Raw genomic sequence first — 24,522 nt, 5'->3', positions numbered from 1 at the left:
TTTTCGATAAATGTCTTTGATGACGTCATATCCGGATTTTTGTAAAAGTTGAGGCGGCACTGTCACACCCTTATTTTTCAATCAAATTGATTGAAAATTTTGTAAAGCAATCTTCGACGAAGGCCGGACTTCGGTATCGCATTTCAGCTTGGTCATTAAAAATCTGAAAATTGTAATAAATTTTGTTTTTATATAAAACGATCCAAAATTACTTTTATTTTATTCCTTATCATTTTCTGATTCCAAAAACATATAAATATGTTATATTCGGATTAAAAACAATCTCTGAAAATTAAAAATATAAAAATTATGATCAAAATTAAATTTCCGAAATCGATTTAAAAACAATTTCATCTTATTCCTTGTTGGTTCCTGATTCCAAAAACATATAGATATGATATGTTTGGATTAAAAACACGCTCAGAAAGTTAAAACGAGGAGAGGCTTAGAAAAGCGTGCTATGCAGCACAGCGAAACCACTACCACGCTAAACAGGCTGGGTAGTTTCACTCCGTTTTGCACAAGCGGCGGAATAGTGTCATTGTGAAAAAAATGCAGTGCGTTCAGTTTCATTCTGTGAGTTCCACAGCTTGACTAAATGTAATAATTTCGCCTTACGCGACTTGTTATTGTATTATGTTGTTTGAATCGAATAAACTCAGACTTGTTCAGAGCAAAGCGGCCAGGCTGTAGGGGTTGGTATGTGTCCAATTGGAAGGATGCTCTTATCCCGTGTTATCCCGTGTAATCCCGTGTAATCCCGTGTTATCCCGTGTTATCCCGTGTTATCCCGTGTTATCCCGTGTAATCCCGTGTTATCCCGTGTAATCCCGTGTTATCCCGTGTAACACCCTGGACACATCTGTGGTGGTTGACGAGGACGTTTACACGAGAAGGAGCGGTATCCTTTCGATATCCAGGCCCTTCCATCTAGGAACGGTGTCCTTTCAATATCTAGGCCCTTCCATCAACCATACGCTCGTCGCTGTAATATCTAACAATTGATCATGGTATATGACTTAGCTGCGTCAGATATCACGTTTTGGCACCTGTGAGGCAGCAGCAATTTCATGACTGTCCATAAGAGTGAAAATGACCGTGGCTTGTGAGTCCGCAAGGGCCGCGTCGAGAGTCAATAATTGTGTGTGCCAGGGTCAGTCTCTGATGTACGGCATAGCGCCCCAGAAAAACTAAATAATAAAACAGACAGAGAGACTGAGATAATATCCGAGCAAAGCAGATAATATCGGTTATCGCCACGTGTGTTTGCAAACAACACTGCTACATAACCAATATCATGATAAGGTCATAACAGTAGAAGCCGTTGACGCAAATATACCACTATTAATTAAAGTCAAAAGCGTTTGTCACCGTACACAGGACGCGATGATACCGATTGCAATCGCAGTTACTAAGAATAATCCTTTCGAGTAGCTGATCTCCTCTTCTTCTGCATGTTTGGGATTGACATTTTAGGCGGCAGTATACCATCGCCTTTTCAAGTACATTAGCAAAACTGTCATGTTGGCAAACAGAGTATTTTTTCTCTAATCTTTCAATTACTGATTGCACAATCTTTGTAAACATCATGCGGCACAACAGCGTTGAAACTTGAGATGGCTGTTATCAAGGTTAAATAGAGAAGATATACTGCTGATTCGAGGTTGCATTTTTGAGCAGAATTACTGATATTAAGCTATAATTATCACAGTGGCCGGTCTATACACTTAATAAACATATTTAGTACCAGTACTGGCACTGGCTACTGCTGAATCTGTCACTGATGACAGTCTATCCTATCTGGTAGTTGACAGGTGTTTTTTTCAAAATAGCGGCCCATGGGACAATGACCTTCAACAACAAAATATTGCTGACCTAGTGCGGACAGTCGAGTTTGATACTAATGCTGACCTCGTGCGGCCGGATTCATGGGTACAACATGACCTAGGGGCGTAAACTAAAAACTGAAACTGCACTGAACCAGCTGCGTCCTCGCTTAATTTGCACTGACAGTGACTGAGAGTGAGAGTGAGAGAAAAGCTAACTGTTTTGTGACCACTGATGACAATGCAGAATGACGTGACAAAGTATCAGTTAAGTATCGGAAGCTTGTGATTGTGTTTTTGGCCTTATCTTTAAAGTAGTTGGACTTCCGCAAAGCGCTTTGAAGCACTTTCGACTTCCACTGTGGACTTCCTGACATCTGAAGCCGTTCGGCGGCACGCAGAACTGACGCTGCGTTGCATAAGAGACTGAAATATAGACAGTCAGTTTGTCCGATTCAGAACCCGAACAGCCTTCCAAAAGTAAACTTGAAATCAATCTTGTTGTGCTATGATAGTTACTCAATAGCGTCGCTGTAAGTCACAAACATCGTATCTCAATTTTTGAGGCCGTTTTGGAACTAAACTTGGCCAAAAAATTATTGCAGCAAATTTCAAACCCAAATTAAAGCATTAATCCCCGTGTCATTTCATTAAAACTGTATATGCCAGTTAAGACCGTTCACTGTACCTTCAGGATCACCTTTTGGATTAAATATTTCTCTTACAGGGGTCACGTGACCGCCGCTCAAGTAAGGGTACCCTCAAAATCGACCAGACAAAAACGGCAGAGCCGAATGAAAAATTGACAAGAAATCACAATAGGCAAAACTTTGCAACTTTGACATACGAGAAGAAAGTCAATTATCTACCCTGAATAAATTGTTTTGTTTTGCTACCATGCGTATTGCGCGTACTATGCTATTTCTACTCATGCAGGTGTCGATCGCAAGAGCGGTCAAAAACGGGACTTTTTGCGTCATTTTTTATGGGTATCATGACAAAAGAAGTCTGCACTTTAGCAATGATTTGGTGGATTGCTTTGAAACTTTCGGAATATTTTACCAACATACTAGAGATTTGGGTTTGAAATTTGTTGCAATAATTTTTTGGCCAACTTTATAACAATAGTTAGCTCCCTTCTTTGTTTGCCTGCAGGGCCGGACTACCGGGGGGGTTATGGGGGTTGCGCAACCCCCCCCCCCCTAGCCTAAACATGTACCTCACTTATTATTTTTTTTTTTATTATTGTTTATTTTATGCCGTTTCATGCAAGGAGCGACCATTTTCCTATCTCAAAATATGACCTACCCATCAGCTTCAGGGGGCTTCGCCCCCTGACCCCCACAAGGGGCTCTGCCCCTTGACCCCGCAAGGGGAAACATTCCCCTGGACCACTACTGGCAAACCCCCCCCCCCCCCCTCCTCTTCGCCTAGTCCGGCCCTGGCCTGTGTGGTGAGAAAAGCTCGTATCTCCAGCTGCTTTTTAAAGTGAGAAAAAGTCTTGAGAAAAAACTCGAATCTTAATTATTTTGTTTCAAGGGAACGCAAAAAAAAAAAAAAACCCAAAAAAACTTAAGTTAGACTTACGAGGTTTTCGTGCCACACTTGGACGGAACAATTTTCATAAAATGGAAGATACGAGGTTGCTGGTGTTGTATTTTAGGCTTACAAATATTTTTTTATCTCAAAAATATTAAATATGGCCACTGAAGAAAAGGTGAGAAAGGGAGAAACAAAACACGTATATTCTCATTCTGGATGACTACTTTGGATAAAAAAAAATCTCCTGCAAGTCTCAATATTTTCTCAGTTGTATTGAATATCATCAACAGTTTTCAAAACAGGTGTTATCTTTTTTCGTTTTTCTGAGAGCACGTGTTGAAATATCTGATCGATGAGGTTGTGTCCGGGGTCTCTCTGAATAAGCCCATCAAATTTGAAGCAGATCCATCGAGAACTTTGGCCGTGCATCGCGCACAGACAGACAGACAGACACTAGTCGTATATATATATATATAGAAACACACACACGGCACACACACACACACACAACTTCACACTGTCACAGCGGCGCAGTGTACTTGTGGCAAGAAAAGCATCGGAAAGCTCTCTCACTCTCTCTCTTCCTCTCTCTCTCTCTCTCGTCGATAGTATGCACAGCCCCGTTGACTGCGGCAAAAAAGGAAGATCTCTCTCTCTCTTTCCTCTCTCTCTTTCCTTCTCTCTCTTATTTTCTATCCCTCTCTCTCGCTCGCTAACCACTGTTCTGTGCCAGGGAGTCCTCGATCAGTGTGTTCATTTAGCTAGGTCATGGCCGTTCACGTGTACCATTCACGGCTGTTGTGTTTTGCTGGGCGAACTCTTCGCTTCGCCGCCACACCAGCCATGGCCGGAATGTGTGTGTATACGATCCAGTACGATATGGAACACTGTCGAGAGTCGACAGCGTGTTGGAGGGTTGGTTTTTCTCCCCCTCACAAACAAGACCGAGTTTGGAGTTGTGTGCAAGTTTTTGGTAATTGTGATGGTTGCACTTCATCAGCTGATGCCGTGATAATGGTAAGTGGAATACCGCATATTTACACATTAACATGCTTCCATTTGAAACTTCGAGGTCTTCATCGGGGATTGACGCCCGACCAAAGGTAATTGAAGCCCGACGGATTTTTTCTGTATTTAATTTTTGCTGAATGTCTATCAAAGCTATTTCACTCTAATTAGGCCTAACGGTTAACCTAAGAGAGAAGGACTACCAAACACAAAATGAAACTTCTTCGCAAGAAAACAAGCTAGTTATCAGCATGAAAAAAGTGGTCCATATTAGGAGCCCTTCCCCTAATAGCTAAGGGCTGTGACAAAAACATTTGTACGGACCGATTAATTTTATCGAGCGTTGTTTCTCACGACTATACAGTGAAGAGACGAGATAAATGGCGGGGTAGAACAGACATACACACGAATGTACAAGTAGAAGCCCACACCACTGCAGTTTATATACTGACGCAGAAGAAGAAAAAGAACTTGAAGAAAATACCTTCCTTTCCGAGTATGGGCGTCAAGCCACAAAGTGTAGTAGACATTTTGTGAATTAGCCTACATAATATACATTGAGAACATCTGTGTTAGTATTTTTAAAAAGAGAAATTGTTTTGCATCAGTGTTTGTATTTTTTTCAAAAAATTCAAATCCTAAGTAGAAAAGTTGAATGGTAAATATATGCACACATATATGCAGTTAAAATTAACCAACTTACAGAGAACGACGCGTGACCCCCCCCCCCCCCCCCCCTCTAAAAAAAAAAAAGGAAGGCGAAGGTCTAAAGTGTATGCAACCACTGAGGTTAAACAATATATTCAAGCGGACTGACGAGGAAAAAATTAATAGCCGCCCATCAGGAAGTGACTGTTACAGTTGATTTGTGTTTCTTTTTCCTCAGACTTTCAGTCTTTTTCTTGCGTTCCGCATGGGCTGCACCGTCACTGCCCAAGTGGGTTTTTGCGAGATTTTATCTTCCGTGATTCGATATAGTGCTTTTTTTGTCTTTATCACAATTGCTAATACGACGAATTTAACACAAAACCTGAGCAACAGGAAATATTGATTGATAGTGTTATTTCTAACAAAAACCCAATTAGGATTCATTTTGAACACCAACGATAAACATTAACAGGCCCGTGAACATGCTTAATTAAAACTGATCTGATTTTAAACAAGAAAAAATCGTGTTGAATTGATCCAAACCAATCAGGAAAGAACAAAATAAAACCCACACGATAAAAACGCTATCTTGAGATCGAAGAGACTGACGACGCTAAGTTCTTTTTCTGGTTATTGTCTTATTGGTATTGGTTTGTCCGCATAGGTCAACTTCCACCAGGTCGGTTTACTACTTTGATGCTTTGTTTTGTTTATAAAAGAACGTTTCCCACTTCATGTAACACTAGGTCGACAGTCTAGTTAATGTTAACGTTCCCTACTTCACCTACCACCAGGTCAACGCACTAGTTAATGTTTTGTCGTGTTTATGATTGAACGTTCTCCACTTTCTACCACCAGGTCGACGCACTAGTTAATGTTTTGTCGTGTTTATGATTGAACGTTCTCCACTTTCTACCACCAGGTCGACGCACTAGTTAATGTTTTGTCGTGTTTATGATTGAACGTTCCCCACTTTCTACCACCAGGTCGACGTACTAGTTAATGTTTTGTCTTGTTTATGGTTGAACGTTCTCCACTTTCTACCACCAGGTCGACGCACTAGTTGATGTTTTGTCTTGTTTGTGGTTGAACGTTCTCCACTTTCTACCACTAGGTCGACGCACTAGTTGATGCTTTGTCTTGTTTGTGGTTGAACGTTCTCCACTTTCTACCACCAGGTCGACGCACTAGTTGATGTTTTGTCTTGTTTGTGGTTGAACGTTCTCCACTTTCTACCACTAGGTCGACGCACTAGTTGATGCTTTGTCTTGTTTGTGGTTGAACGTTCCCCATTGTCTACCACTAGGTCGACGCACTAGTTGATGCTTTGTCTTGTTTGTGGTTGAACGTTCCCCATTGTCTACCACTAGGTCGACGCACTAGTTGATGCTTTGTCTTGTTTATGGTTGAACGTTCCCCACTTTCTACCACTAGGTCGACGCACTAGTTAATGTTTTGTCTTGTTTGTGGTTGAACGTTCCCCACTTTCTACCACTAGGTCGACGCACTAGTTGATGTTTTGTCTTGTTTGTGGTTGAACGTTCCCCATTGTCTACCACTAGGTCGACGCACTAGTTGATGTTTTGTCTTGTTTGTGGTTGAACGTTCCCCATTGTCTACCACTAGGTCGACGCACTAGTTGATGTTTTGTCTTGTTTGTGGTTGAACGTTCCCCATTGTCTACCACTAGGTCGACGCACTAGTTGATGTTTTGTCTTGTTTGTGGTTGAACGTTCCCCATTGTCTACCACTAGGTCGACGCACTAGTTGATGTTTTGTCTTGTTTGTGGTTGAACGTTCCCCATTGTCTACCACTAGGTCGACGCACTAGTTGATGTTTTGTCTTGTTTGTGGTTGAACGTTCCCCATTGTCTACCACTAGGTCGACGCACTAGTTGATGCTTTGTCTTGTTTGTGGTTGAACGTTCCCCATTGTCTACCACTAGGTCGACGCACTAGTTGATGCTTTGTCTTGTTTGTGGTTGAACGTTCCCCACTTTCTACCACTAGGTCGACGCACTAGTTGATGCTTTGTCTTGTTTGTGGTTGAACGTTCCCCACTTTCTACCACTAGGTCGACGCACTAGTTGATGCTTTGTCTTGTTTATGATTGAACGTTCTCCACTTTCTACCACCAGGTCGACGCGACTAGTTAATGTTTTGTCTTGTTTGTGGTTGAACGTTCCCCACTTTCTACACTAGGTCGACGCACTAGTTGATGCTTTGTCTTGTTTATGATTGAACGTTCTCCACTTTCTACCACCAGGTCGACGCGACTAGTTAATGTTTTGTCTTGTTTATGATTGAACGTTCTCCAATTCAACCACCACAAGTTGACGTACTGCTTCAAAGTTTTGTCTTGTTTATGATTGAACGTTCCCCACTTCTTCCTTTTTGATTCTGTATCGCCGCGGTGTCAATGTTACACAGTATAGGCCTACATAAACAGGGCAAATGTAGATAATCGAGTCCAACTCATGCTTACATAAATCTGACATGCTTTATTTGGCAATCTCCCGCATGTGTTTGTAACCTAGTTTTGTTTAGGTATGTTGTGCTGGTTCTCTTCGCGTGTATGTCGTACGTCTCATTAATACCCCTTTGGGTTTGTAATGTGTTTTTCTGATTGTGGTTTGTCTTGCCTAGCCTACCTAGTGTGTGTGTGTGTGTGTGTCTGTGTGTGTGTGTTTGTTTGTGTGTGTGTGTGTGTGTGTGTCTGTGTGTGTGTGTGTGTGTCTGTGTGTGTGTGTGTCTGTGTGTGTGTCTGTGTGTGTGTATGTCTGTGTGTGTGTGTGTGTGTGTGTGTGTGTGTGTGTGTGTGTGTCTGTCTGTGTGTGTGTGTGTGTCTGTGTGTGTGTCTGTACGGTGTGTGTGTGTCTGTGTGTGTGTCTGTGTGTGTGTGTCTGTGTGTGTGTGTGTGTGTGTGTGCGTGTGTGTGTGTGTTTGTTTGTGTGTGTGTGTGTGTGTCTGTGTGTGTGTGTTTGTTTGTGTGTGTGTGTGTCTGTGTGTGTGTGTGTGTGTGTTTGTTTGTGTGTGTGTGTGTGTGTGTCTGTGTGTGTGTGTGTGTGTCTGTGTGTGTGTCTGTGTGTTTGTTTGTGTGTGTGTGTGTCTGTGTGTGTGTGTGTGTGTGTGTGTGTCTGTGTTCAGTGTGTCTCTGTGTGTGTGTGTGTGTCTGTGTGTGTGTGTGTGTCTGTGTGTGTGTGTGTATGTGTGTCTGTGTGTGTGTGTTTGTTTGTGTGTGTGTGTGTGTGTGTGTGTGTTTGTTTGTGTGCTTTTTCTTGGTTTTCGGAATATTAGCCGTCTATCGTATTTTTGGATTTCTCTTTATTTTGGTTTATGTATTAATTGTGTTAAAAATAGAAGTATACCCAAAAGAACTAGCGTGTTTTACACTTATCTTTAAAAGGTAAAGTTCGAAACTTGTCATTATTTTATCATTCAAGAATCTATCACAAAATGCATTAAAACGCATTAATGATACGTTTTGTGTCCCAAGGATTTCGATCAGCTCCAACTTCAGCTCGGGGGAGTGACCCGCTCGTTCGGCGAGTGGACAGAGGACTTTGTGGACACGTACTACCCGGACCTAGATCAGCGCAGCTACCGGGTGCCTGCCCTACATTTCAACCAACAGATATTGAACAAGAAGACGAAGAAGAACAAGAGTCGAGAGTTTCGGGGCCTACTGCTTGATTCTCCGGTAAGCTCAAATGAGTGTCATTCTTTCCAAAAATCTGAGATGGAATCTCAAGTCCTTGAATATATATATATATATATATATATATATATATATATATATATATATATATATATATATATATATATATATAAGGGTCTGAGCTCACATCCCAGAACTTCCTACGCATCTAAGCTCAAACCCGTTCAGAAGAATTTTAGCTCTGACATCAGATCATGCAAGAGATGTTTGTTTTAGTCTCAATTCGTACAGATCTAAGCTCACTGAATCCGAAGTCTTTGTGAACGTATGAGCTCAAGTATTCGTGTTTGCTAACTACCTGCCAGTCAGAAACTGCTGCTGACGTTGAAAGTTTACAAAGCAGTCATTAATCCTAATAGACGAATCAGTTCCTGAGACAAGTAATACACGGGCCCATCACTAGCGAAGGATGTCTCGGAAACAATTGCACAAGGAGCTGTTTGTTTGGATTATTTGTCTCGCTAAAACAAGGGTATTTATTTTTATACAGCCCATACTGAGTTATTGTGTACAGAATAATGTATTTATGTATGTTTTTGTGAGGCGCTTAAAACTGTTTTAGGATTTACGCCATATAAATATCCTCATCATTATCCCCGAGTACGCTAGTACTTGGGCTCAACAGACTTTAATTGTGTGTCTGTGTGTGTATGTGTGTGTCTGTCTCGACTTAACAGCTTATTGCTGGGAAACTACTGGGCGCAGTTCGTTCAAAAGTTGATACACTAACTTCATAATAGGTCCGATTGATCGTATTAAAACTTCATAATGTTACCTGGGACCTAAATGCGAAATAAACCACAAAAACGACTTGGCGGTGGGAGGAATTCACACGGAGCAACAGCCAGCCAGGCAGCCTGATAGAACAGCCAGCCAGCGGATGGGGATTTGGTCTATTATTACACTACACAGCTAACCCCGAGAGTCACACTGGACCGGCCTGAGCACACATATGCAGGGCCGGACTAGGCTAAGAGGAGGGGGGGGGGGTAGCTAGAGGTGGTCCAGGGGGATATCCCCCCTGGCGGCAGGGGCGGATCAGTTCATTTTAGGGGGGGGGGGGGTGTTTCAAAAGTGTATTGTGAAGATATGGGTGTGACAGCACAAAGCGCCTAGCTTGCTAGGGGGGTCCGGGGGCATGCCTCCCCGGAAAATTTTTTAACAAGTCGCGTAAGGCGAAAATACAATATTTAGTCAAGTAGCTGCCATTTTTCAGCAAGACCGTATACTCGTAGCATCGTCAGTCCACCGCTCATGGCAAAGGCAGTGAAATTGACAAGAAGAGCGGGGTAGTAGTTGCGCTAAGAAGGGTAGCACGCTTTTCTGTACCTCTCTTTGTTTTAACTTTCTGAGCGTGTTTTTAATCCAAACATATCATATCTATATGTTTTTGGAATCAGGAACCAACAAGGAATAAGATGAAAGTGTTTTTAAATTGATTTCGACAATTTAATTTTGATAATAATTTTTATATATTTAATTTTCAGAGCTTGTTTTTAATCCGAATATAACATATTTATATGTTTTTGGAATCAGCAAATGATGGAGAATAAGATAAACGTAAATTTGGATCGTTTTATAAATTTTTATTTTTTTTTACAATTTTCAGATTTTTAATGACCAAAGTCATTAATTAATTTTTAAGCCACCAAGCTGAAATGCAATACCGAAGTCCGGGCTTCGTCGAAGATTACTTGACCAAAATTTCAACCAATTTGGTTGAATAATGAGGGCGTGACAGTGCCGCCTCAACTTTCACGAAAAGCCGGATATGACGTCATCAAAGACATTTATCAAAAAAATGAAAAAAACGTTCGGGGATATCAATCCCAGGAACTCTCATGTAAAATTTCATAAAGATCGGTCCAGTAGTTTGGTCTGAATCGCTCTACACACACACACAGACAGACAGACAGACAGACAGACAGACACACACACACACACACACACACACATACACCACGACCCTCGTCTCGATTCCCCCCTCTACGTTAAAATATTTAGTCAAAACTTGACTAAATATAAAAAAGGATGCAAAATGGTGCAATCTGGTGCATTCTGAGGATGATCATTACCAGTTTCAGGCAGCAGATTTTGTCACTGATTATAACCCCCAAAATTGAAACTCAATGTAAAATAAAGAAATGCATACCTCATTCAATATTTTTATATTTATAAGGTGGGTCCGGAAACCCTAGAAACCTCCCCCCTCCCCTCGTCCGCCCCTGGGCGGGGGTCAAGGGGCAGAGCCCCTTGTGGGGGTCAGGGGGCAAAGCCCCCTGAAGCTGATGGGTAGGTCATATTCTGAGATAAGAAAATGGTCGCTCCTTGCATGAAACGGCATAAAATAAGCAATAATAAAAAAAAAATTAAATAAGTAAGGTACATGTTCAGGCTAGGGGGGGGGGTTGCGCAACCCCCATAACCCCCCCGGCAGTCCGGCCCTGATATGTATACGCTGCGTGTGCCAGTTCGCGTGCTGCGCGACCTAATTTTATGAACGAGCGAAGTTAGCACTGTAGGCATGTGAGTTTAGATCAAAAGGGCTCGATGTTTCAAGCCATTACGATCTAAAGTCAAACGCCTGTGGCGCACAGGGGTGAAAGGGAAGCCAGCCGGCTTCTTACCTCTTGGAACGTAAAGAGAGGCGACGGCTCTTCGTAGTCAGCTAGACAGTATAAACGTGAATAATAATAATAATAATAACCTTGGCTTCAGAGGCCAACCACTCAATTATGACTATAATTATAAAGAGCAACACCTGCACAGAATAAACACTCCGTATTAAACATATTATGAGGAACTTTTCTCAGATGTTGGATCCCGAGACCAGCCACTCGTTTACGATTGTAGAGATCAGCACACACAGAACAATCGCTCAAGTTTAATTTCAGAAACCAACATTCACACCACAGGCATTCCAAACATTTATATTGTTAAGTTATGAAGAGGGTCGGCAGTATATTTTTCACTGTGATCAAATAAAAGAGAAAGGCCAGTCACCACGCATATCCTCGGCTCGCATGCAATGTATTTATATAGCAAAGGGAATGCCTGTAATTCACACAGAGCAATCACTTGGTCTTAAACGTGCACAAGACAAAAACTTTCATACTGGGGGAGCGAGCCAGTCTGTGAAGAGTACTCGGGTCCAGCGCGAGCGTTTTTTTATTGTGTACAGAATAATGTATTTATGTATGTTTTTGTGAGGCGCTTAAAACTGTTTTAGGATTTACGCCATATAAATATCCTCATCATTATTTTTTTATTTTTTATTTTTTTTTATCATCATTATTAATATTGTTTCCGAACATCGTCTATTGTACTTGCAGTTGCCGAACGACAGCAAGTGGCGCGGTGACCTCGCCCACACCGTTGTGCTAGAGAACATGCAGCGCCTGGGCCGGCTGCTTCAGGATCGTGACAGGACTCCACTTTTCATCATCAGCTCCCTCGACTTCGACAACTACCTGGCCAAGGTTAAACCGCCCTCTGCCAGATCCACCAAGGACCGAAAACGGAAGAGAAGGACAAAGTCAGGTAGCGGATGTGGCGACTTAAAGTCCGGGCTGCCTTGTGATGGTGATGGGTTACATGGGTGTAGGTTTGGGGGAGAGGAGAGTGGTGGACACAGTGAAGGGGGAAGGTGGTGTGAGCATCACAAGGCTGACGTTCAGCAGCCTAAAATCTTCCGTCACGAAGGAGAGCCTGGAAAAAGCGTGCCTGCACAAGACAGATACCAACTAACAGGCCAAGGGGAGTGTGCGTCTCCAGAATACAGACCTCCACAACCAGTCCCTGTGTCTTCTGAAAACAGACCTTTACAACAAGGAACGAGAGACTGGCAGGCGTGTGGCATGCCTGACATGTTGGGACCAGGCTCGTCCTGTGATGCAATCAACCCAGTTTCTATCAGTTTGGCGCAAGACAGCAGTCTTCCTGGGCCATCCAACCAGGAACCTGAGTACCCGTGCGAGGACAAAGAGGAACAAGGGAGACAACTGCCTCCTCGACCAGAAGACAGGAGACGCCAGCGAGGAGAGATTGATGTTGTTCTGCTCCATTGCCAGTGTGGCGTTATTCTCATGGAGGTGAGTTGTGTGGGGTTTTGTTTTTAATTTTACTCTCGACAAAGAGACAATTTTTCCAGCCAAGACCAGAACCAGTGCAATAATGTTGCCGTTTCTTTTCTAGGTCTTCCAACTGAAAGCACGACACCTATAGTCTATGATCTTAAGGGGAGAGGTGGCACGAAAAATTTCTACTGGATGTTTGCACTTTTTCTTGCAATATTTGTACGTATTATCAAGCAAAAACACATAAAAAGACTCATTTGTGCAAAAAAATTGCCTGAGGGTCTTTTTATGGGTAAAAACGCTCGATTTTTGACAAAAAAACATGAAACGGCCTATTCAGCTCTAGCGTGATATTTTAGAAATTTCTCAAGCTAACAACCTCATATTTGTTGTTATGAACTCACAAGTAGCGTTTCTCAGTAGTTACAGAGCATTTTTGTGAGTATCAGCCTTAGTTTCCATAAAAATAAAAAAATTGGCCGACATTATATTTTCGCATGAAAATGCTATGTCAGGCTTTTATTCTAATTCATAAAAAACAAAAAACAATTTTTTTTGAAAAAGCGCTCCTGTAACTACGGGGCGAATTCATTTACAATGATTGGGGTGAAAAAATTGGTAGTCTACCACAAGTAGATGAGAAGTGAAGACCTTCGTCGCGTGGTTACCGTCCTTGAAAATCATATTCTGAAAAAATGGTGATTGAAAGTTGGTGAAATGTTTCTGTAAAAAAGATGAAGACAGATGGCCAAATAAAGATGATATGAGTGCTCCTGTATTGTTCACAGACTTCTTGAAATGGTTCAGTTACTTATTCTCCCCCGTCTCCCATCAGTCCAGCTCCGTACACCTCCCCCTCCTGGTCTTCTTGCTGCTCCAGCTGGCGTTGACGACCCGCACATCTTGCCCTACGGGCTGCCACAGCGGCCACAGCTGTTGCTTTCTCTGCTTTCTGAATCCTAACCTTGTCTTTCTTGGCCAAAGCAGCCTCCATGAGATCAGTTATTGGCAAGCTCATGTGGTCCATGACCTGTGCCAGTGCAAAGTTGCCTCTGTTGAACTTCGCAACAGCCTCAGCGGTGGCTGCTTCCACCCGGCCTTTCCCAACAAAGATTTCTTTGGGGCAGTGTCCCCACATGACATTGTGCAGAGACTCGTTACTGTTCTGGGTTTTGCCATGGGCCACGCGCTTGAGAAGAATGGGATTGGTCATTCTTCTGTAGATGGGCAGAACAGCATGCGAGACTTCCCTGGACAAGGCGGTGCCGTTGTGCTCTGCGTGTGGAGGTGGTGGTTGCTCTTCTGCCCTGGCTCTTTGAAAAAAGCACCATGAGGCTGGCCCAGCTGGACATCTGTCATGGTGAGGGTCCTCGTCAGTTGAAGTCACATGGAAGAAAGTGGCCCAGATCGCCTGCTCGATGGCTCGCTGATCTTCAAGGTTGTTGAGGATCGCGCTACGGAAGTAGTTTTGCAAGCGTTGGCACTTTTCCTTGGTTAGTCGCCCCTCCCCTCTTCCACCAAGCCTTTCATCCTTTGCTGCCTTGCGGAGAGCTGTGCCCATTCTCTTGGGGAGGTGGTTGGTACATTCCAGCTTGGTGATGGGACGTGTGGGACCGTAGGGCTGAGCTGCAGCCACAGCATTGAAAGCCGTAGAATCTCCGTCCGACAGCATAGTTCTGTACCTGAGGTTGTGACGCTCAACAGACCTGCAGCACAGTAAAAATCAGAAAACCCATTGTGTAGGCAAGCAAATTGTGCACCTCTACTTGCAGAACACAATTTATGAGTTCAGGATTTGCTTATAAAGTTATAAAGGGGGGGGGGGGGGGGGGGGTGTTGTGTTACAAAATATTTTCACAGTAGTATTGTTTTGTTCTTGTTTTGTTATAAAAGGCTATAAATGAACTTTGTTATTGTCACTAATTCATAATCGAATCTTCGTGCACTCTCTCTCTCTCTCTCTCTGTTCTGAACTTCAAAAATTAAAAGATAGGCTATGGTGGGGGTATACAGATTATATTCTTACCTTCCCCATAACTCCAACGCTGCATCCCTCTCCATAGACTTTGCAGATCCCTGGTGGTTGATGCTGCACTCAGCCCGGTGTTGCTGCTCCCATCGCAGTTGTTGGGCAGGGGTCATCTCCTCCAACTTCTCCTTATTCATGGCACATGTGTGGCAGTAGGTGGATTTTACAGAGAAGTCGAGCACCAACCCAGTGAGAACGTCAACCACCACTCCTACACCATAATGTGATGAAAAACCCCTTTTATGCCAGGTGCCATCAAAGGCAACATCTACCCAAAGAATACCGTCATCTTCTTCCCAGGCAGCGTCTTCATCCTCTTCGTCAAACTGGACATCTGCTCTACCTTGAGGAAAGGTCTGCCTGTATGCAACATTTACATGCTCAACAGTTTCCACCAGTGTGACATTTGTTACGGCCAAGATGCTGGCATTGACCTTTTTATCAATTCTTTGATATGAGCTTTTGTTCATCACGGGCATGCCAAACACTGTGCACAGCTTTTCCACACTTGAGTACCCACTGCCAATCTCATGCGAGTATAGGACAATCTGTTTGTTCACGTCAAAGGGAACATTCTTCATGTGGTTGCGGTTGCTCTCTCTAGGTGAAGAAAATTCTGACCGTCTGTACTGGCAGCTGTCACAGCAAAGTGCTAACTCTTGGGACAAGCCCATGGATTCTCCAACGCGTATCGTTAAATGTCCTGCTTCGCATTCCGGGCACTTCACATCCGATAATAGCGAGTTGAGCTGACCACACTCAACGATACACCATGTACGTTTCGGTTCAGCAGGCACATCGGCTGGCACTTGTGCGTTCTGCAAGTCATCGGCACCACTGAATCTTCTTAGCTTCTTCGCAGAGGCAGAAGCACCCTCTATTTCCTGCTGGTTGTCGTGTATATCGCACAACACTGGCCGAGGTTCGACTTGAAGTCGATGAGAAAAATGTGCATCACCTCCACCATCCAAAACGACACACTCCGCTGCGCCAACTTCGCGGGGCGCGTTTTCATCGCCCGTGGACTTTTCTTGTTCGGCTATTCGAGCTAATGCAAGCTGCTTCTTCCTCTTGCCCGATGCCTGCCCCACAAACCTCTTTCTATCGTTGAATTTTGCAGTGAACATTGCTGGCCGACTGATAGACGGTAGTGTAATTCGATCGACAAACCGATGTTGTGTTTACAGCGGATAAGGCTTGTTGCGCATGCGCCAGTAGCCATGGTAAGTTACAATGACCAACCAGAGAAGAGCTCTCATAGATCGACGGTCAATCTTGCAAATCCGGGAATTCCTGTCGCGGATAGTATGCTTGTGCTCTGACAGTTGAGCGAAAATAACGGGCTATTTTGGGGTATTGTTGACGTCACCAGCAAACGGGAATTCCCGATGGATCGTGTCGAGTGCAACGAGTTTGTCTTCTTGGAAGAAAAGTGGCTGTTTCAAGCCCTTGAAAACATCGATTTTTCAGCAAGTTTTCTGACTTTTATCACTCATGCATGTGCACTCACTTTGAAATTCATCACTTTATTGCAAAAAATACGATACAATTGACAAAATAAACATGACACAATGAATCTAGGGTGTTCAAAGTACCTAATATTGCAGGAAACCCAAAACACATTTTGGAAGGATTTTAGTAAATAATTTCGTGCCACTTCTTCCCTTAATCTTAACCTTTGCCGTGCTTCCTGGGTTCACCTGTACCCAGAGACACACTAAAATCATTGTAACTCTGGAACCATTAAAGGTATCGTTTTGAAATTTTAAGTATCTCTCACACACCTAATTTGCTCTCTGTCTGCAAATTTTTAGTGTGTACATGACAAAACATCAGAATTAATTGATTATGATAATTTACATAAACACTACCGATGGCGCGGGTTCACACATACCCATACTTTTAAAGAGTAGTAGTGATTGTAACTATCCCTCTGCCGACGGCGCGGGTTCTGCTACACCCATAATTACCAAAGCGGCGGAACAGTGTCTGTCTGCCTGTTTGTCTCCAAGAGACTGTCTGTCTCTCTGTTTGTCTGTCCGTATCTCTCTGTCTGTATGTCTGTTGTCAGTTGCTCTGTCTGTCTGTCTGTCTGTCTATCCGTCTATCCGTCTATCTGACTGTCTGTCTCTGTCTCTCTCTCTCTCTCTGTCTGTCTCTCTCTCTGTCTGTCTCTCTCTCTGTCTCTCTCTCTCTCTCTCTCTTAGTCTCTCTCTCTGTCTCTCTCTCTTAGTCTCTCTCTCTGTCTCTCTTTCTTAGTCTCTCTCTCTCTTTCTTAGTCTCTCTCTCTCTCTCTTTCTTAGTCTCTCTCTCTCTTAGTCTCTCTCTCTCTTAGTCTCTCTCTCTCTTAGTCTCTCGCTCTCTCTCTTTCTTAGTCTCTCTCTCTCTTTCTTAGTCTCTCTCTCTCTCTTTCTTAGTCTCTCTCTCTCTCTTAGTCTCTCTCTCTCTCTTTCTTAGTCTCTCTCTCTCTTAGTCTCTCTCTCTTTCTTAGTCTCTCTTTCTCTCTCTCTTTCTTAGTCTCTCTTTCTTAGTCTTTCTCTATTTTTTAGTCTCTCTCTCTCTCTTTTTTAGTCTCTCTCTCTCTTTCTTAGTCTCTCTCTCTCTCTCTAGCTCTTTCTTAGTCTCTCTCTCTCTCTTTCTTAGTCTGTCTCTCTCTCTCTTTCTTAGTCTCTCTCTCTCTCTTTCTTGGTCTCTCTCTCTCTTTCTTAGTCTCTCTCTCTCTTTCTTAGTCTCTCTCTCTCTCTTTCTTAGTCTCTCTCTCTCTTTCTTAGTCTCTCTCTCTCTTTCTTAGTCTCTCTCTCTCTTAGTCTCTCTCTCTCTTTCTTAGTCTCTCTCTCTCTCTCTCTTAGTCTCTCAGTCTCTCTTTCTTAGTCTCTCTTTCTCTCTCTTAATCTCTCTCTCTCTCTCTCTTTCTTAGTCTCTCTCTCTCTTTTTTAGTCTCTCTCTCTCTCTTTCTTAGTCTCTCTCTCTCTCTCTTTCTTAGTCTCTCTCTCTCTTTCTTAGTCTCTCTCTCTCTTTTTTTCTTAGTGTCTCTCTCTCTCTTTCTTAGTCTCTCTCTCTCTTTCTTTGTCTCTCTCTCTCTTTCTTAGTCTCTCTCTCTTTCTTAGTCTCCCTCTCTCTCTTTCTTAGTCTCTCTCTCTCTTTCTTAGTCTCTCTTTCTCTCTCTCTTTCTTAGTCTCTCTCTCTCTTTCTTAGTCTCTCTTTCTCTCTCTCTTTCTTAGTCTCTCTCTCTTTCTTAGTCTCTCTCTCTTTTTTAGTCTCTCTCTCTCTCTTTCTTAGTCTCTCCCACTCTCTCTTTCTTAGTCTCTCTCTCTCTCTAGCTCTTTCTTAGTCTCTCTCTCTTTCTTAGTCTCTCTCTCTCTCTTTCTTAGTCTCTCTCTCTCTTTCTTAGTCTCTCTCTCTCTTTCTTAGTCTCTCTCTCTCTTTCTTAGTCTCTCTCTCTTTCTTAGTCTCTCTCTCTCTCTTTCTTAGTCTCTCTCTCTCTCTTTCTTAGTCTCTCTCTCTCTTTCTTAGTCTCTCTCTCTCTTTCTTAGTCTCTCTCTCTCTCTCTTAGTCTCTCTCTCTCTTTATTAGTCTCTCTCTCTCTTAGTCTCTCTCTCTTTCTTAGTCTCTCTTTCTCTCTCTTAATCTCTCTCTCTCTTTCTTAGTCTCTCTCTCTCTTTTTTAGTCTCTCTCTCTCTCTTTCTTAGTCTCTCTCTCTCTCTCTTTCTTAGTCTCTCTCTCTCTCTCTTTCTTAGTCTCTCTCTCTTTCTTAGTCTCTCTCTCTCTTTCTTAGTCTCTCTCTCTTTCTTAGTCTCTCTCTCTCTCTCTTAGTCTCTCTCTCTTTCTTAGTCTCTCTCTCTCTCTTTCTTAGTCTCCCTCTCTCTCTTTCTTAGTCTCTCTCTCTCTCTTTCTTAGTCTCTCACTCTCTTTCTTAGACTCTCTCTCTCTCTTTCTTAGTCTCTCTCTCTCCCTTTCTTAGTCTCTCTCTCTCTCTTTCTTAGTCTCTCTCTCTCTCTTTCTTAGTCTCTCTCTCTCTCTTTCTTAGTCTCTCTCTCTCTCTCTCTCTTTCTTAGTCTCTCAGTCTCTCTCAGTCTCTCCCTCCCCCTCCCCCTCCCCTGCAAGAGGTCGGTGAAGGGAGAAACTCGATGCAACCACTGAAGTAGCGCTGTGGGTTTCCCTGAACCCACCCCGTCGTTAGAGAAATAAACGGTAAAAACCCTCTTTCAAATGTATGGGTTCAGACAAACCCGCATCGTCGTTAGAGGAATAAACGGTAAAAACCCTCTTTCAAATGTATGGGTTCAGACAAACCCGCATCGTCGGGAGTGTGTAGTCAAAAGCGGCATCCGGCAAAGGTTAGAGTAAACTTTCATCACGAATAAACAACAACATACAGTGCATGCAACAGCGGCCTCCCCGGCAGGCACGACTCGTTCTGGATCTCTGTGTGTGTGTGTGTGTGTGTGTGTGTGTGTGTGTGTGTGTGTGTGTGAGTGTGTCTCTCTCTCTCTCTCTCTCTCTCTCTCTCTCTCTCTCTCTCTCTCTCTCTCTCTCTCTCTCTCTCTCAGTTCAGTTCAGTTCTTTACGAGATCATGAAAGTAACACCAATATTAATTCAAGATGAATGACGTCGACGTGTTCCAGGTGAAATCTACAGGAATGGCTAACTCCACCTGGAAGCCCAGTGAAGACGAACATCGCGCAGCTATCCGGGAAAGCGTGGTGAAAGCCGTGCAGCAAGTCAAGCGTAGCTGTGACGTGTTTCATTACATCATGTCCGACCTGAGTTGTCTCCCCTGCGCCACATTGGTTGTCGCCTTTCCTTATCTGACTTCACTACAGCTGCACAAGGTTTGTCTGTCTTCAGTTGTTCGTCATGTCTGGCTGGCTATTACTAAGTGTGTTCATCTGTATGTCTGCTTCTAAACTTTTTGGGGGTGTTATCGCGGGGTCGATCTGGTGGTGACCTGGTCTTTAAATATGTTTATTAAAGATGTCCATAATTACTTTTACTCGCTTGGCTTTAGGAGTGTTGAGAGGACAGACAGATCTTTATAATGGAGACAAAGATACGAACAATCTTAAGAATGCAAACGAAACCAAGAGCAACAATTTCTTCTTTTTATTTAAGGTACAACTTGACACAAAAGGGGAAACAACATGCGAACTTGCTTACCTGATGCAGACTGTTCTGTTGGCACTCTATTTCAACTGTCGTATCCTAGCTATCACTTGTTTCTATGCTAACTTATTCTAAGTAATCACTTGTATTATCTTTTCTGCTGGTCAACACTCCTATACTCTATTTCCCTAGCCCTATTTCCTCTGGTCTGGTCTATAGCTCCGTCCTCCAAGAAATCTCTGCAGTCAGTCCTTCTCTTGTCTTCCCTATCTCCCTAGATTAAGTAAGCTTGGGCCCTGTGCTGTCTTCCCATTTTCGGAGACTGACGTCACAGGGTCCAGCATCGTGGAGAGAGAGAGAGAGAGAGAGAGAGAGAGAGAGAGAGAGAGAGAGAGAAAGAGAGAGAGAGAAAGAGAGAGAGAGTATCCGCATCGTGGCACCTATCGCCAGGTATCGTACGGCTATAGCGTATTAGGAAATGCCCTACTATACACACGCGGCTGTGCACTGATTACTGCCCGCTACTTATTGCTTACCCTGCAAAATAACGCTTACTCAGCTACTATTGTACTACACGATGGCCAAGAGAATTTGTCTGCGTCAGGTTACCTTCAACGTACACACAGGCACACACTAAAAACAATAATAATACACTATAATAATAACATCAATATCAACCCGTGATACCGTCCTTACATCAACCCATCTATTGCTCCAACTTTCAGGCGTGGATAATATATACGCCTTTCACTTTCAGCGAACCGCCTTTGTTCTCAGTACGCCGATCTCATCACAGATAGTTACCATCTGTCAGAATGGTTTCTGTCTGTCAATCCGGTGTTCGCATGAGATAATATGAGATAATGAAGTTTGAAATAAAAGAATAAGTCTTCTCTTGGCGTTTTCAGGCCGTGGGCGATGAAGCAAAAGAGTGGGGTGTGTATTTCCTGACGAAGGATGACCTAGACACGAGCTGCTCGGCTGACGGGATGAGGAATGTTGAAGGGCCTGCGATGTCCACCCACGGGCAAGGCTCCAAGACAGCTCAGTGGTGGCAGAGCAGCATGGGATGTGTCAACAAACCTTTATCGCCGAAAGACCGGAGAACAATTGTTGGAAGGTAAACTTGCACACATTCCTGTCTTTTCCCATTCTTTCTTCGTCTGCTGATTTGGATAGTGGAAGTGATCTGTTTGTGTGAGTTTTGCCTCAGATGTTGGACTTACTGAAACTTCTTCTTTTTTTCTCTCATCGGAATGAAATATATATTGTATTCGTGGAACTGCCTGCATTTCTTTCTTGTTCTTGTTTTTTTCATGTACTCCTCATGGGGTTTCTTGAAATAAATTTGCCTTGCCTTGCCTTGCCTTGCCTTGCTATGTTCTTTTACGAATGTCTTTGTAAATTAGTCCCTCTTCAGGGCGAGGGCGAGATGTAAAAAAGCAAATCACTGCTTATTCTGCTACCCTCGTTAAATAAAGATATGCAATTGTCATTGTCATTGTCAATGTCTTCTGATTTTACTGCTTCAGTAACGCTTGCTTTACCCCATTTATATTCCAGAACGTGCGGTCTGCTGTCCGTCGTGTCCGTGTGGACAAAGACCGACCAGTTGCGTGTGGAGGTGCGTACCTCGGCCCAGGCCATCAGCCAGGTAGCTGACCGCTTCTCTCACATCGTCCTGCTGCCCAGCCAGGCCAGTCTGCTGGCCAACTCCTTACTCACACGCCTGTGTCTGACTGGACCTATGGGGTCAGGGAAGACACTTTTGCTGCAACTGAAAGGACGGCAGTGGGTGCGGGAGGGCAGGAGGGTGGTGGTGCTCAACATCAGATCGACGGGCAGAGGACGTCCTATAGGCTACGTTCTGCAGGAGGCGATCAAGGCGGAGTGCAGTGACTCTCCAGGCACTGGGACGGTGGAGAGGCACGACGTGGCCCTGAACGAGACCAACACGGAGACGCTGAAGGCAGAACTGAAAGCGGGAGGTCAGACGGAGAACATGTGCATCGTGCTCGACGAACTGACCTTCGACATGTTCTTTGTCGTGGAGTTCCTAGCCTCTGCCTTCCCGCACAGCCCCATCTGGTTCGTGTCCGCCTTCGTCAAGACCTTGCCACAGGGCTTCACTCAGTGCAGGCTGGACACTGTGATGAGGAGTCCGCCCTCCATCCAGCTGATGCTGAGAGATCTAGATCTGAACCCGTCCAACAAAGCGGCGTACACCACACGCAGCGCGGCCCGAGGTCTGCCCTGTGACGGTCCTCCCATTGTCTTTATTCAGCACAAACAGCACAGCAGTCACTCCGGTATGTACGACTGCGCTCAATGTGCGGATCAGCTGGTTGACATTCTGCAGCGAGAGCTTGGTCTGGTGTTTCCATGCGGTAATAATGATCCTGAATCGGTCGCTTGTGCTCCAGAGTCCTCGATCAAGCCAGGAACAGCAGGGGTATGTGAGAGAGGAGAGGAGGCAAATTCCTCAGCGGGTTCGTGCAACGAAGGTTTATCAACACCCCGCAACACGTCAACATCAAAATCCTACCCCAGCGTGGACTCTCCTTCCCTCACCTTCCGCGATGTGTTGTTGCTAGTCAGCATGCCTATCGCCTTCTACCGCCACCATGGCAACAACCAGTGGGAGACGACGGCGTCCGACGTGGTGCGCTTCTTGAAGTACGTCAACACTTCCGCGTTCTTCACGAGGCTGAAGGAGCTGGGCGCGCCCCTCAAGGTGATCGTGGATAACACGAGCCAGGAGATCGCGTGTCCTTCACGCGACGAGATCGTGGTCACTGACGTGCTGGCCGTGCCCAGTCTGGAGCGCAAGGTGGTCATCTTCATCCCAGGAGGACCTCCTTCAGCCATCCCAGAAGCCCATCCCTCCACTTCCAGCGATCTGAACCCTGCACCGCCTGTGTCTTCGCTGCGAGAGTCATGTGTTTCACAACAAACGGATTCCATGACTGTAGACCAGGTAAACCTCGCACATGGAGAAACAGGTGTTGGTTCCCCTTCTACCGATCAGGCAAATGCCACACACACAGACGCTATTTGGTCTACGCGTTTAGACTCCCTAGAATCTCAGAAAACCCTTTGCTCTGAAGTGGTGTCAGCCACCACAGTTTCTCCAAGCACTGACGTGGAAGACCTAGTGAAGAGCAACAAAGGGATCATTGATTGCATGGAAGCGAAAGAACTGATCAAGTCCATGATAGAAAACATGGTCATTCCCCGACACGAGTCGAGCGAAGAGCAACCAGAAGGGTCGGGCAGACCAGACGACCAGTACGAAGAGAGTCCGGCCCAGTGCCGCATGGGAATGACCATCAGAGGAGACTGGCCTGTGGCGTCAGTGCCAGAAGCTCAGTCCCAGGCATCCTGCGACAGTAGTTTGCTAGCCGACAAAAGGGAGAGAACCCAAGACTCTTCGGCGAGGTCGCCGTTCTTCCTGCCAGCGGGTGATTGTGTGAATATGGAGGATGGGAAGGGAGAGAGGCGGGAGGAAGGTGACTGCGATGAGACGGAGGACCACAGAGAGTTGGAACGCTGTCGTATCAGCGAGGCCGTGTCGTCTCTGTCCATGGATGATCAGGACTGGCTTTTCATGGCCGCGTCGCGCTGTCTGTCACAGTTCATCGCCTTTATACCGTGACATATGTTTTGATGTGGGAGTATTAGATGATCTGTGTGTGTGTGTGTGTGTGTGTGTGTGTGTGTGTGTGTGTGGAGGGGAGTAGGGGGGGCTGTGTGTTTTCGTTTGTGTGTTAGTAATGGTGTGTGTGTCAATGGGAAGTGGTTGTGTGTGCACACGCATGTGTTTGTGTGTGTGTGTGTCAGTCCGTGTGTGTGTGTTTGGGGGTGGGGTGGGGTGGGGTGGGGGGGTGGGTTCTTATGTCGTGTTTTCACTTGTCTGTTATTGACCTATTTTCACCTGCCTATACAGCTGCTTACATTAATTGGTGTTAAATGTGCGACAAAGATCTACGTATGAGGTCCGCATCGTAGTAAACGCATACTGTTGTTGTTTGTTTTGCTACGAGTATCAAGTCTTCAATTTTTGATAAAAATAAATACTCACACGAAAATTGACTACCGCGTGTGTGTGTGTGTGTGTGTGTGTGTGTGTGTGTGTGTGTGTGTGTGTGTGTGTGTTTGCGCACGCGCGCGCTGTTTTGAATTCTTGCTTTTAATTTGGAGCTTGGTGGAGGTCGTTTTTCAAGTTAAACCCTGATCAGAATTAAAACTTGGACGTTGTGCTCATGTTATATATCCCACTGTGCACACATACACACACAAGCACGCACCCGCACACACGCAGAGAGAGAGAGAGAAAGAGAGAGAGAGAGAGAGAGAGAGAGCTATTTTCACCTAATATCGCAGCAAAAATAAGCTTTTTACGAGTCTTTCTGTTAAGATTTAGTAATACAAACAGCAATCTGAAGGCAATCCCGCTGGTTTGACTGTCAAATCATACATAAAATGAAATCCGAAAGACTGGAGCCATGTGAAAGACTCTCCATACAACATGCAGATCATGGGGTGATGACGATGACTTTGGAGTGGCTCCG

At 44.4% G+C, this 24,522-nt stretch overlaps 2 protein-coding genes across 2 annotated transcripts; one reads left to right on the top strand and one right to left on the bottom strand.

The window, feature by feature from the left end:
- Positions 1-3,976: 3,976 nt before the first annotated feature.
- LOC138953216 (uncharacterized) lies at positions 3,977-23,709 on the top strand. The gene is made up of 6 exons (XM_070325008.1): positions 3,977-4,385; positions 8,521-8,724; positions 12,075-12,833; positions 19,474-19,680; positions 20,860-21,071; positions 21,515-23,709. Exons 1-6 carry the CDS (start codon positions 4,137-4,139, stop codon positions 23,604-23,606), a joined length of 3,723 nt encoding a protein of 1,240 aa, XP_070181109.1. The 5' UTR covers positions 3,977-4,136; the 3' UTR covers positions 23,607-23,709.
- Positions 13,630-15,974, bottom strand: LOC138952544 (uncharacterized). The gene is made up of 2 exons (XM_070324227.1): positions 14,845-15,974; positions 13,630-14,524 (listed from the first exon to the last, which is right to left on the bottom strand). Exons 1-2 carry the CDS (start codon positions 15,972-15,974, stop codon positions 13,630-13,632), a joined length of 2,025 nt encoding a protein of 674 aa, XP_070180328.1.
- Positions 23,710-24,522: the final 813 nt, after the last annotated feature.

This window comes from Littorina saxatilis, linkage group LG17 (genome assembly GCF_037325665.1).
Source record: "Littorina saxatilis isolate snail1 linkage group LG17, US_GU_Lsax_2.0, whole genome shotgun sequence".
NCBI lineage: Eukaryota > Metazoa > Mollusca > Gastropoda > Littorinimorpha > Littorinidae > Littorina > Littorina saxatilis.
This window is presented reverse-complemented; position numbering and strand designations above follow the sequence as displayed.

What these genes read in the sequence shown, in the direction of transcription:
- LOC138952544 (XM_070324227.1), bottom strand. Translation starts at nt 15,974, where the DNA reads ATGTTCACTGCAAAATTCAACGATAGAAAGAGGTTTGTGGGGCAGGCA. An exon ending in GCGTTGGAGTTATGGGGAAG is followed by an intron (nt 14,525 to 14,844) that starts GTAAGAATATAA and finishes ACTGTGCTGCAG; the next exon opens with GTCTGTTGAGCGTCACAACC.
- LOC138953216 (XM_070325008.1), top strand. Translation starts at nt 4,137, where the DNA reads ATGGCCGTTCACGTGTACCATTCACGGCTGTTGTGTTTTGCTGGGCGA. An exon ending in GTGGCGTTATTCTCATGGAG is followed by an intron (nt 12,834 to 19,473) that starts GTGAGTTGTGTG and finishes GACGTGTTCCAG; the next exon opens with GTGAAATCTACAGGAATGGC. An exon ending in CTTCACTACAGCTGCACAAG is followed by an intron (nt 19,681 to 20,859) that starts GTTTGTCTGTCT and finishes TGGCGTTTTCAG; the next exon opens with GCCGTGGGCGATGAAGCAAA.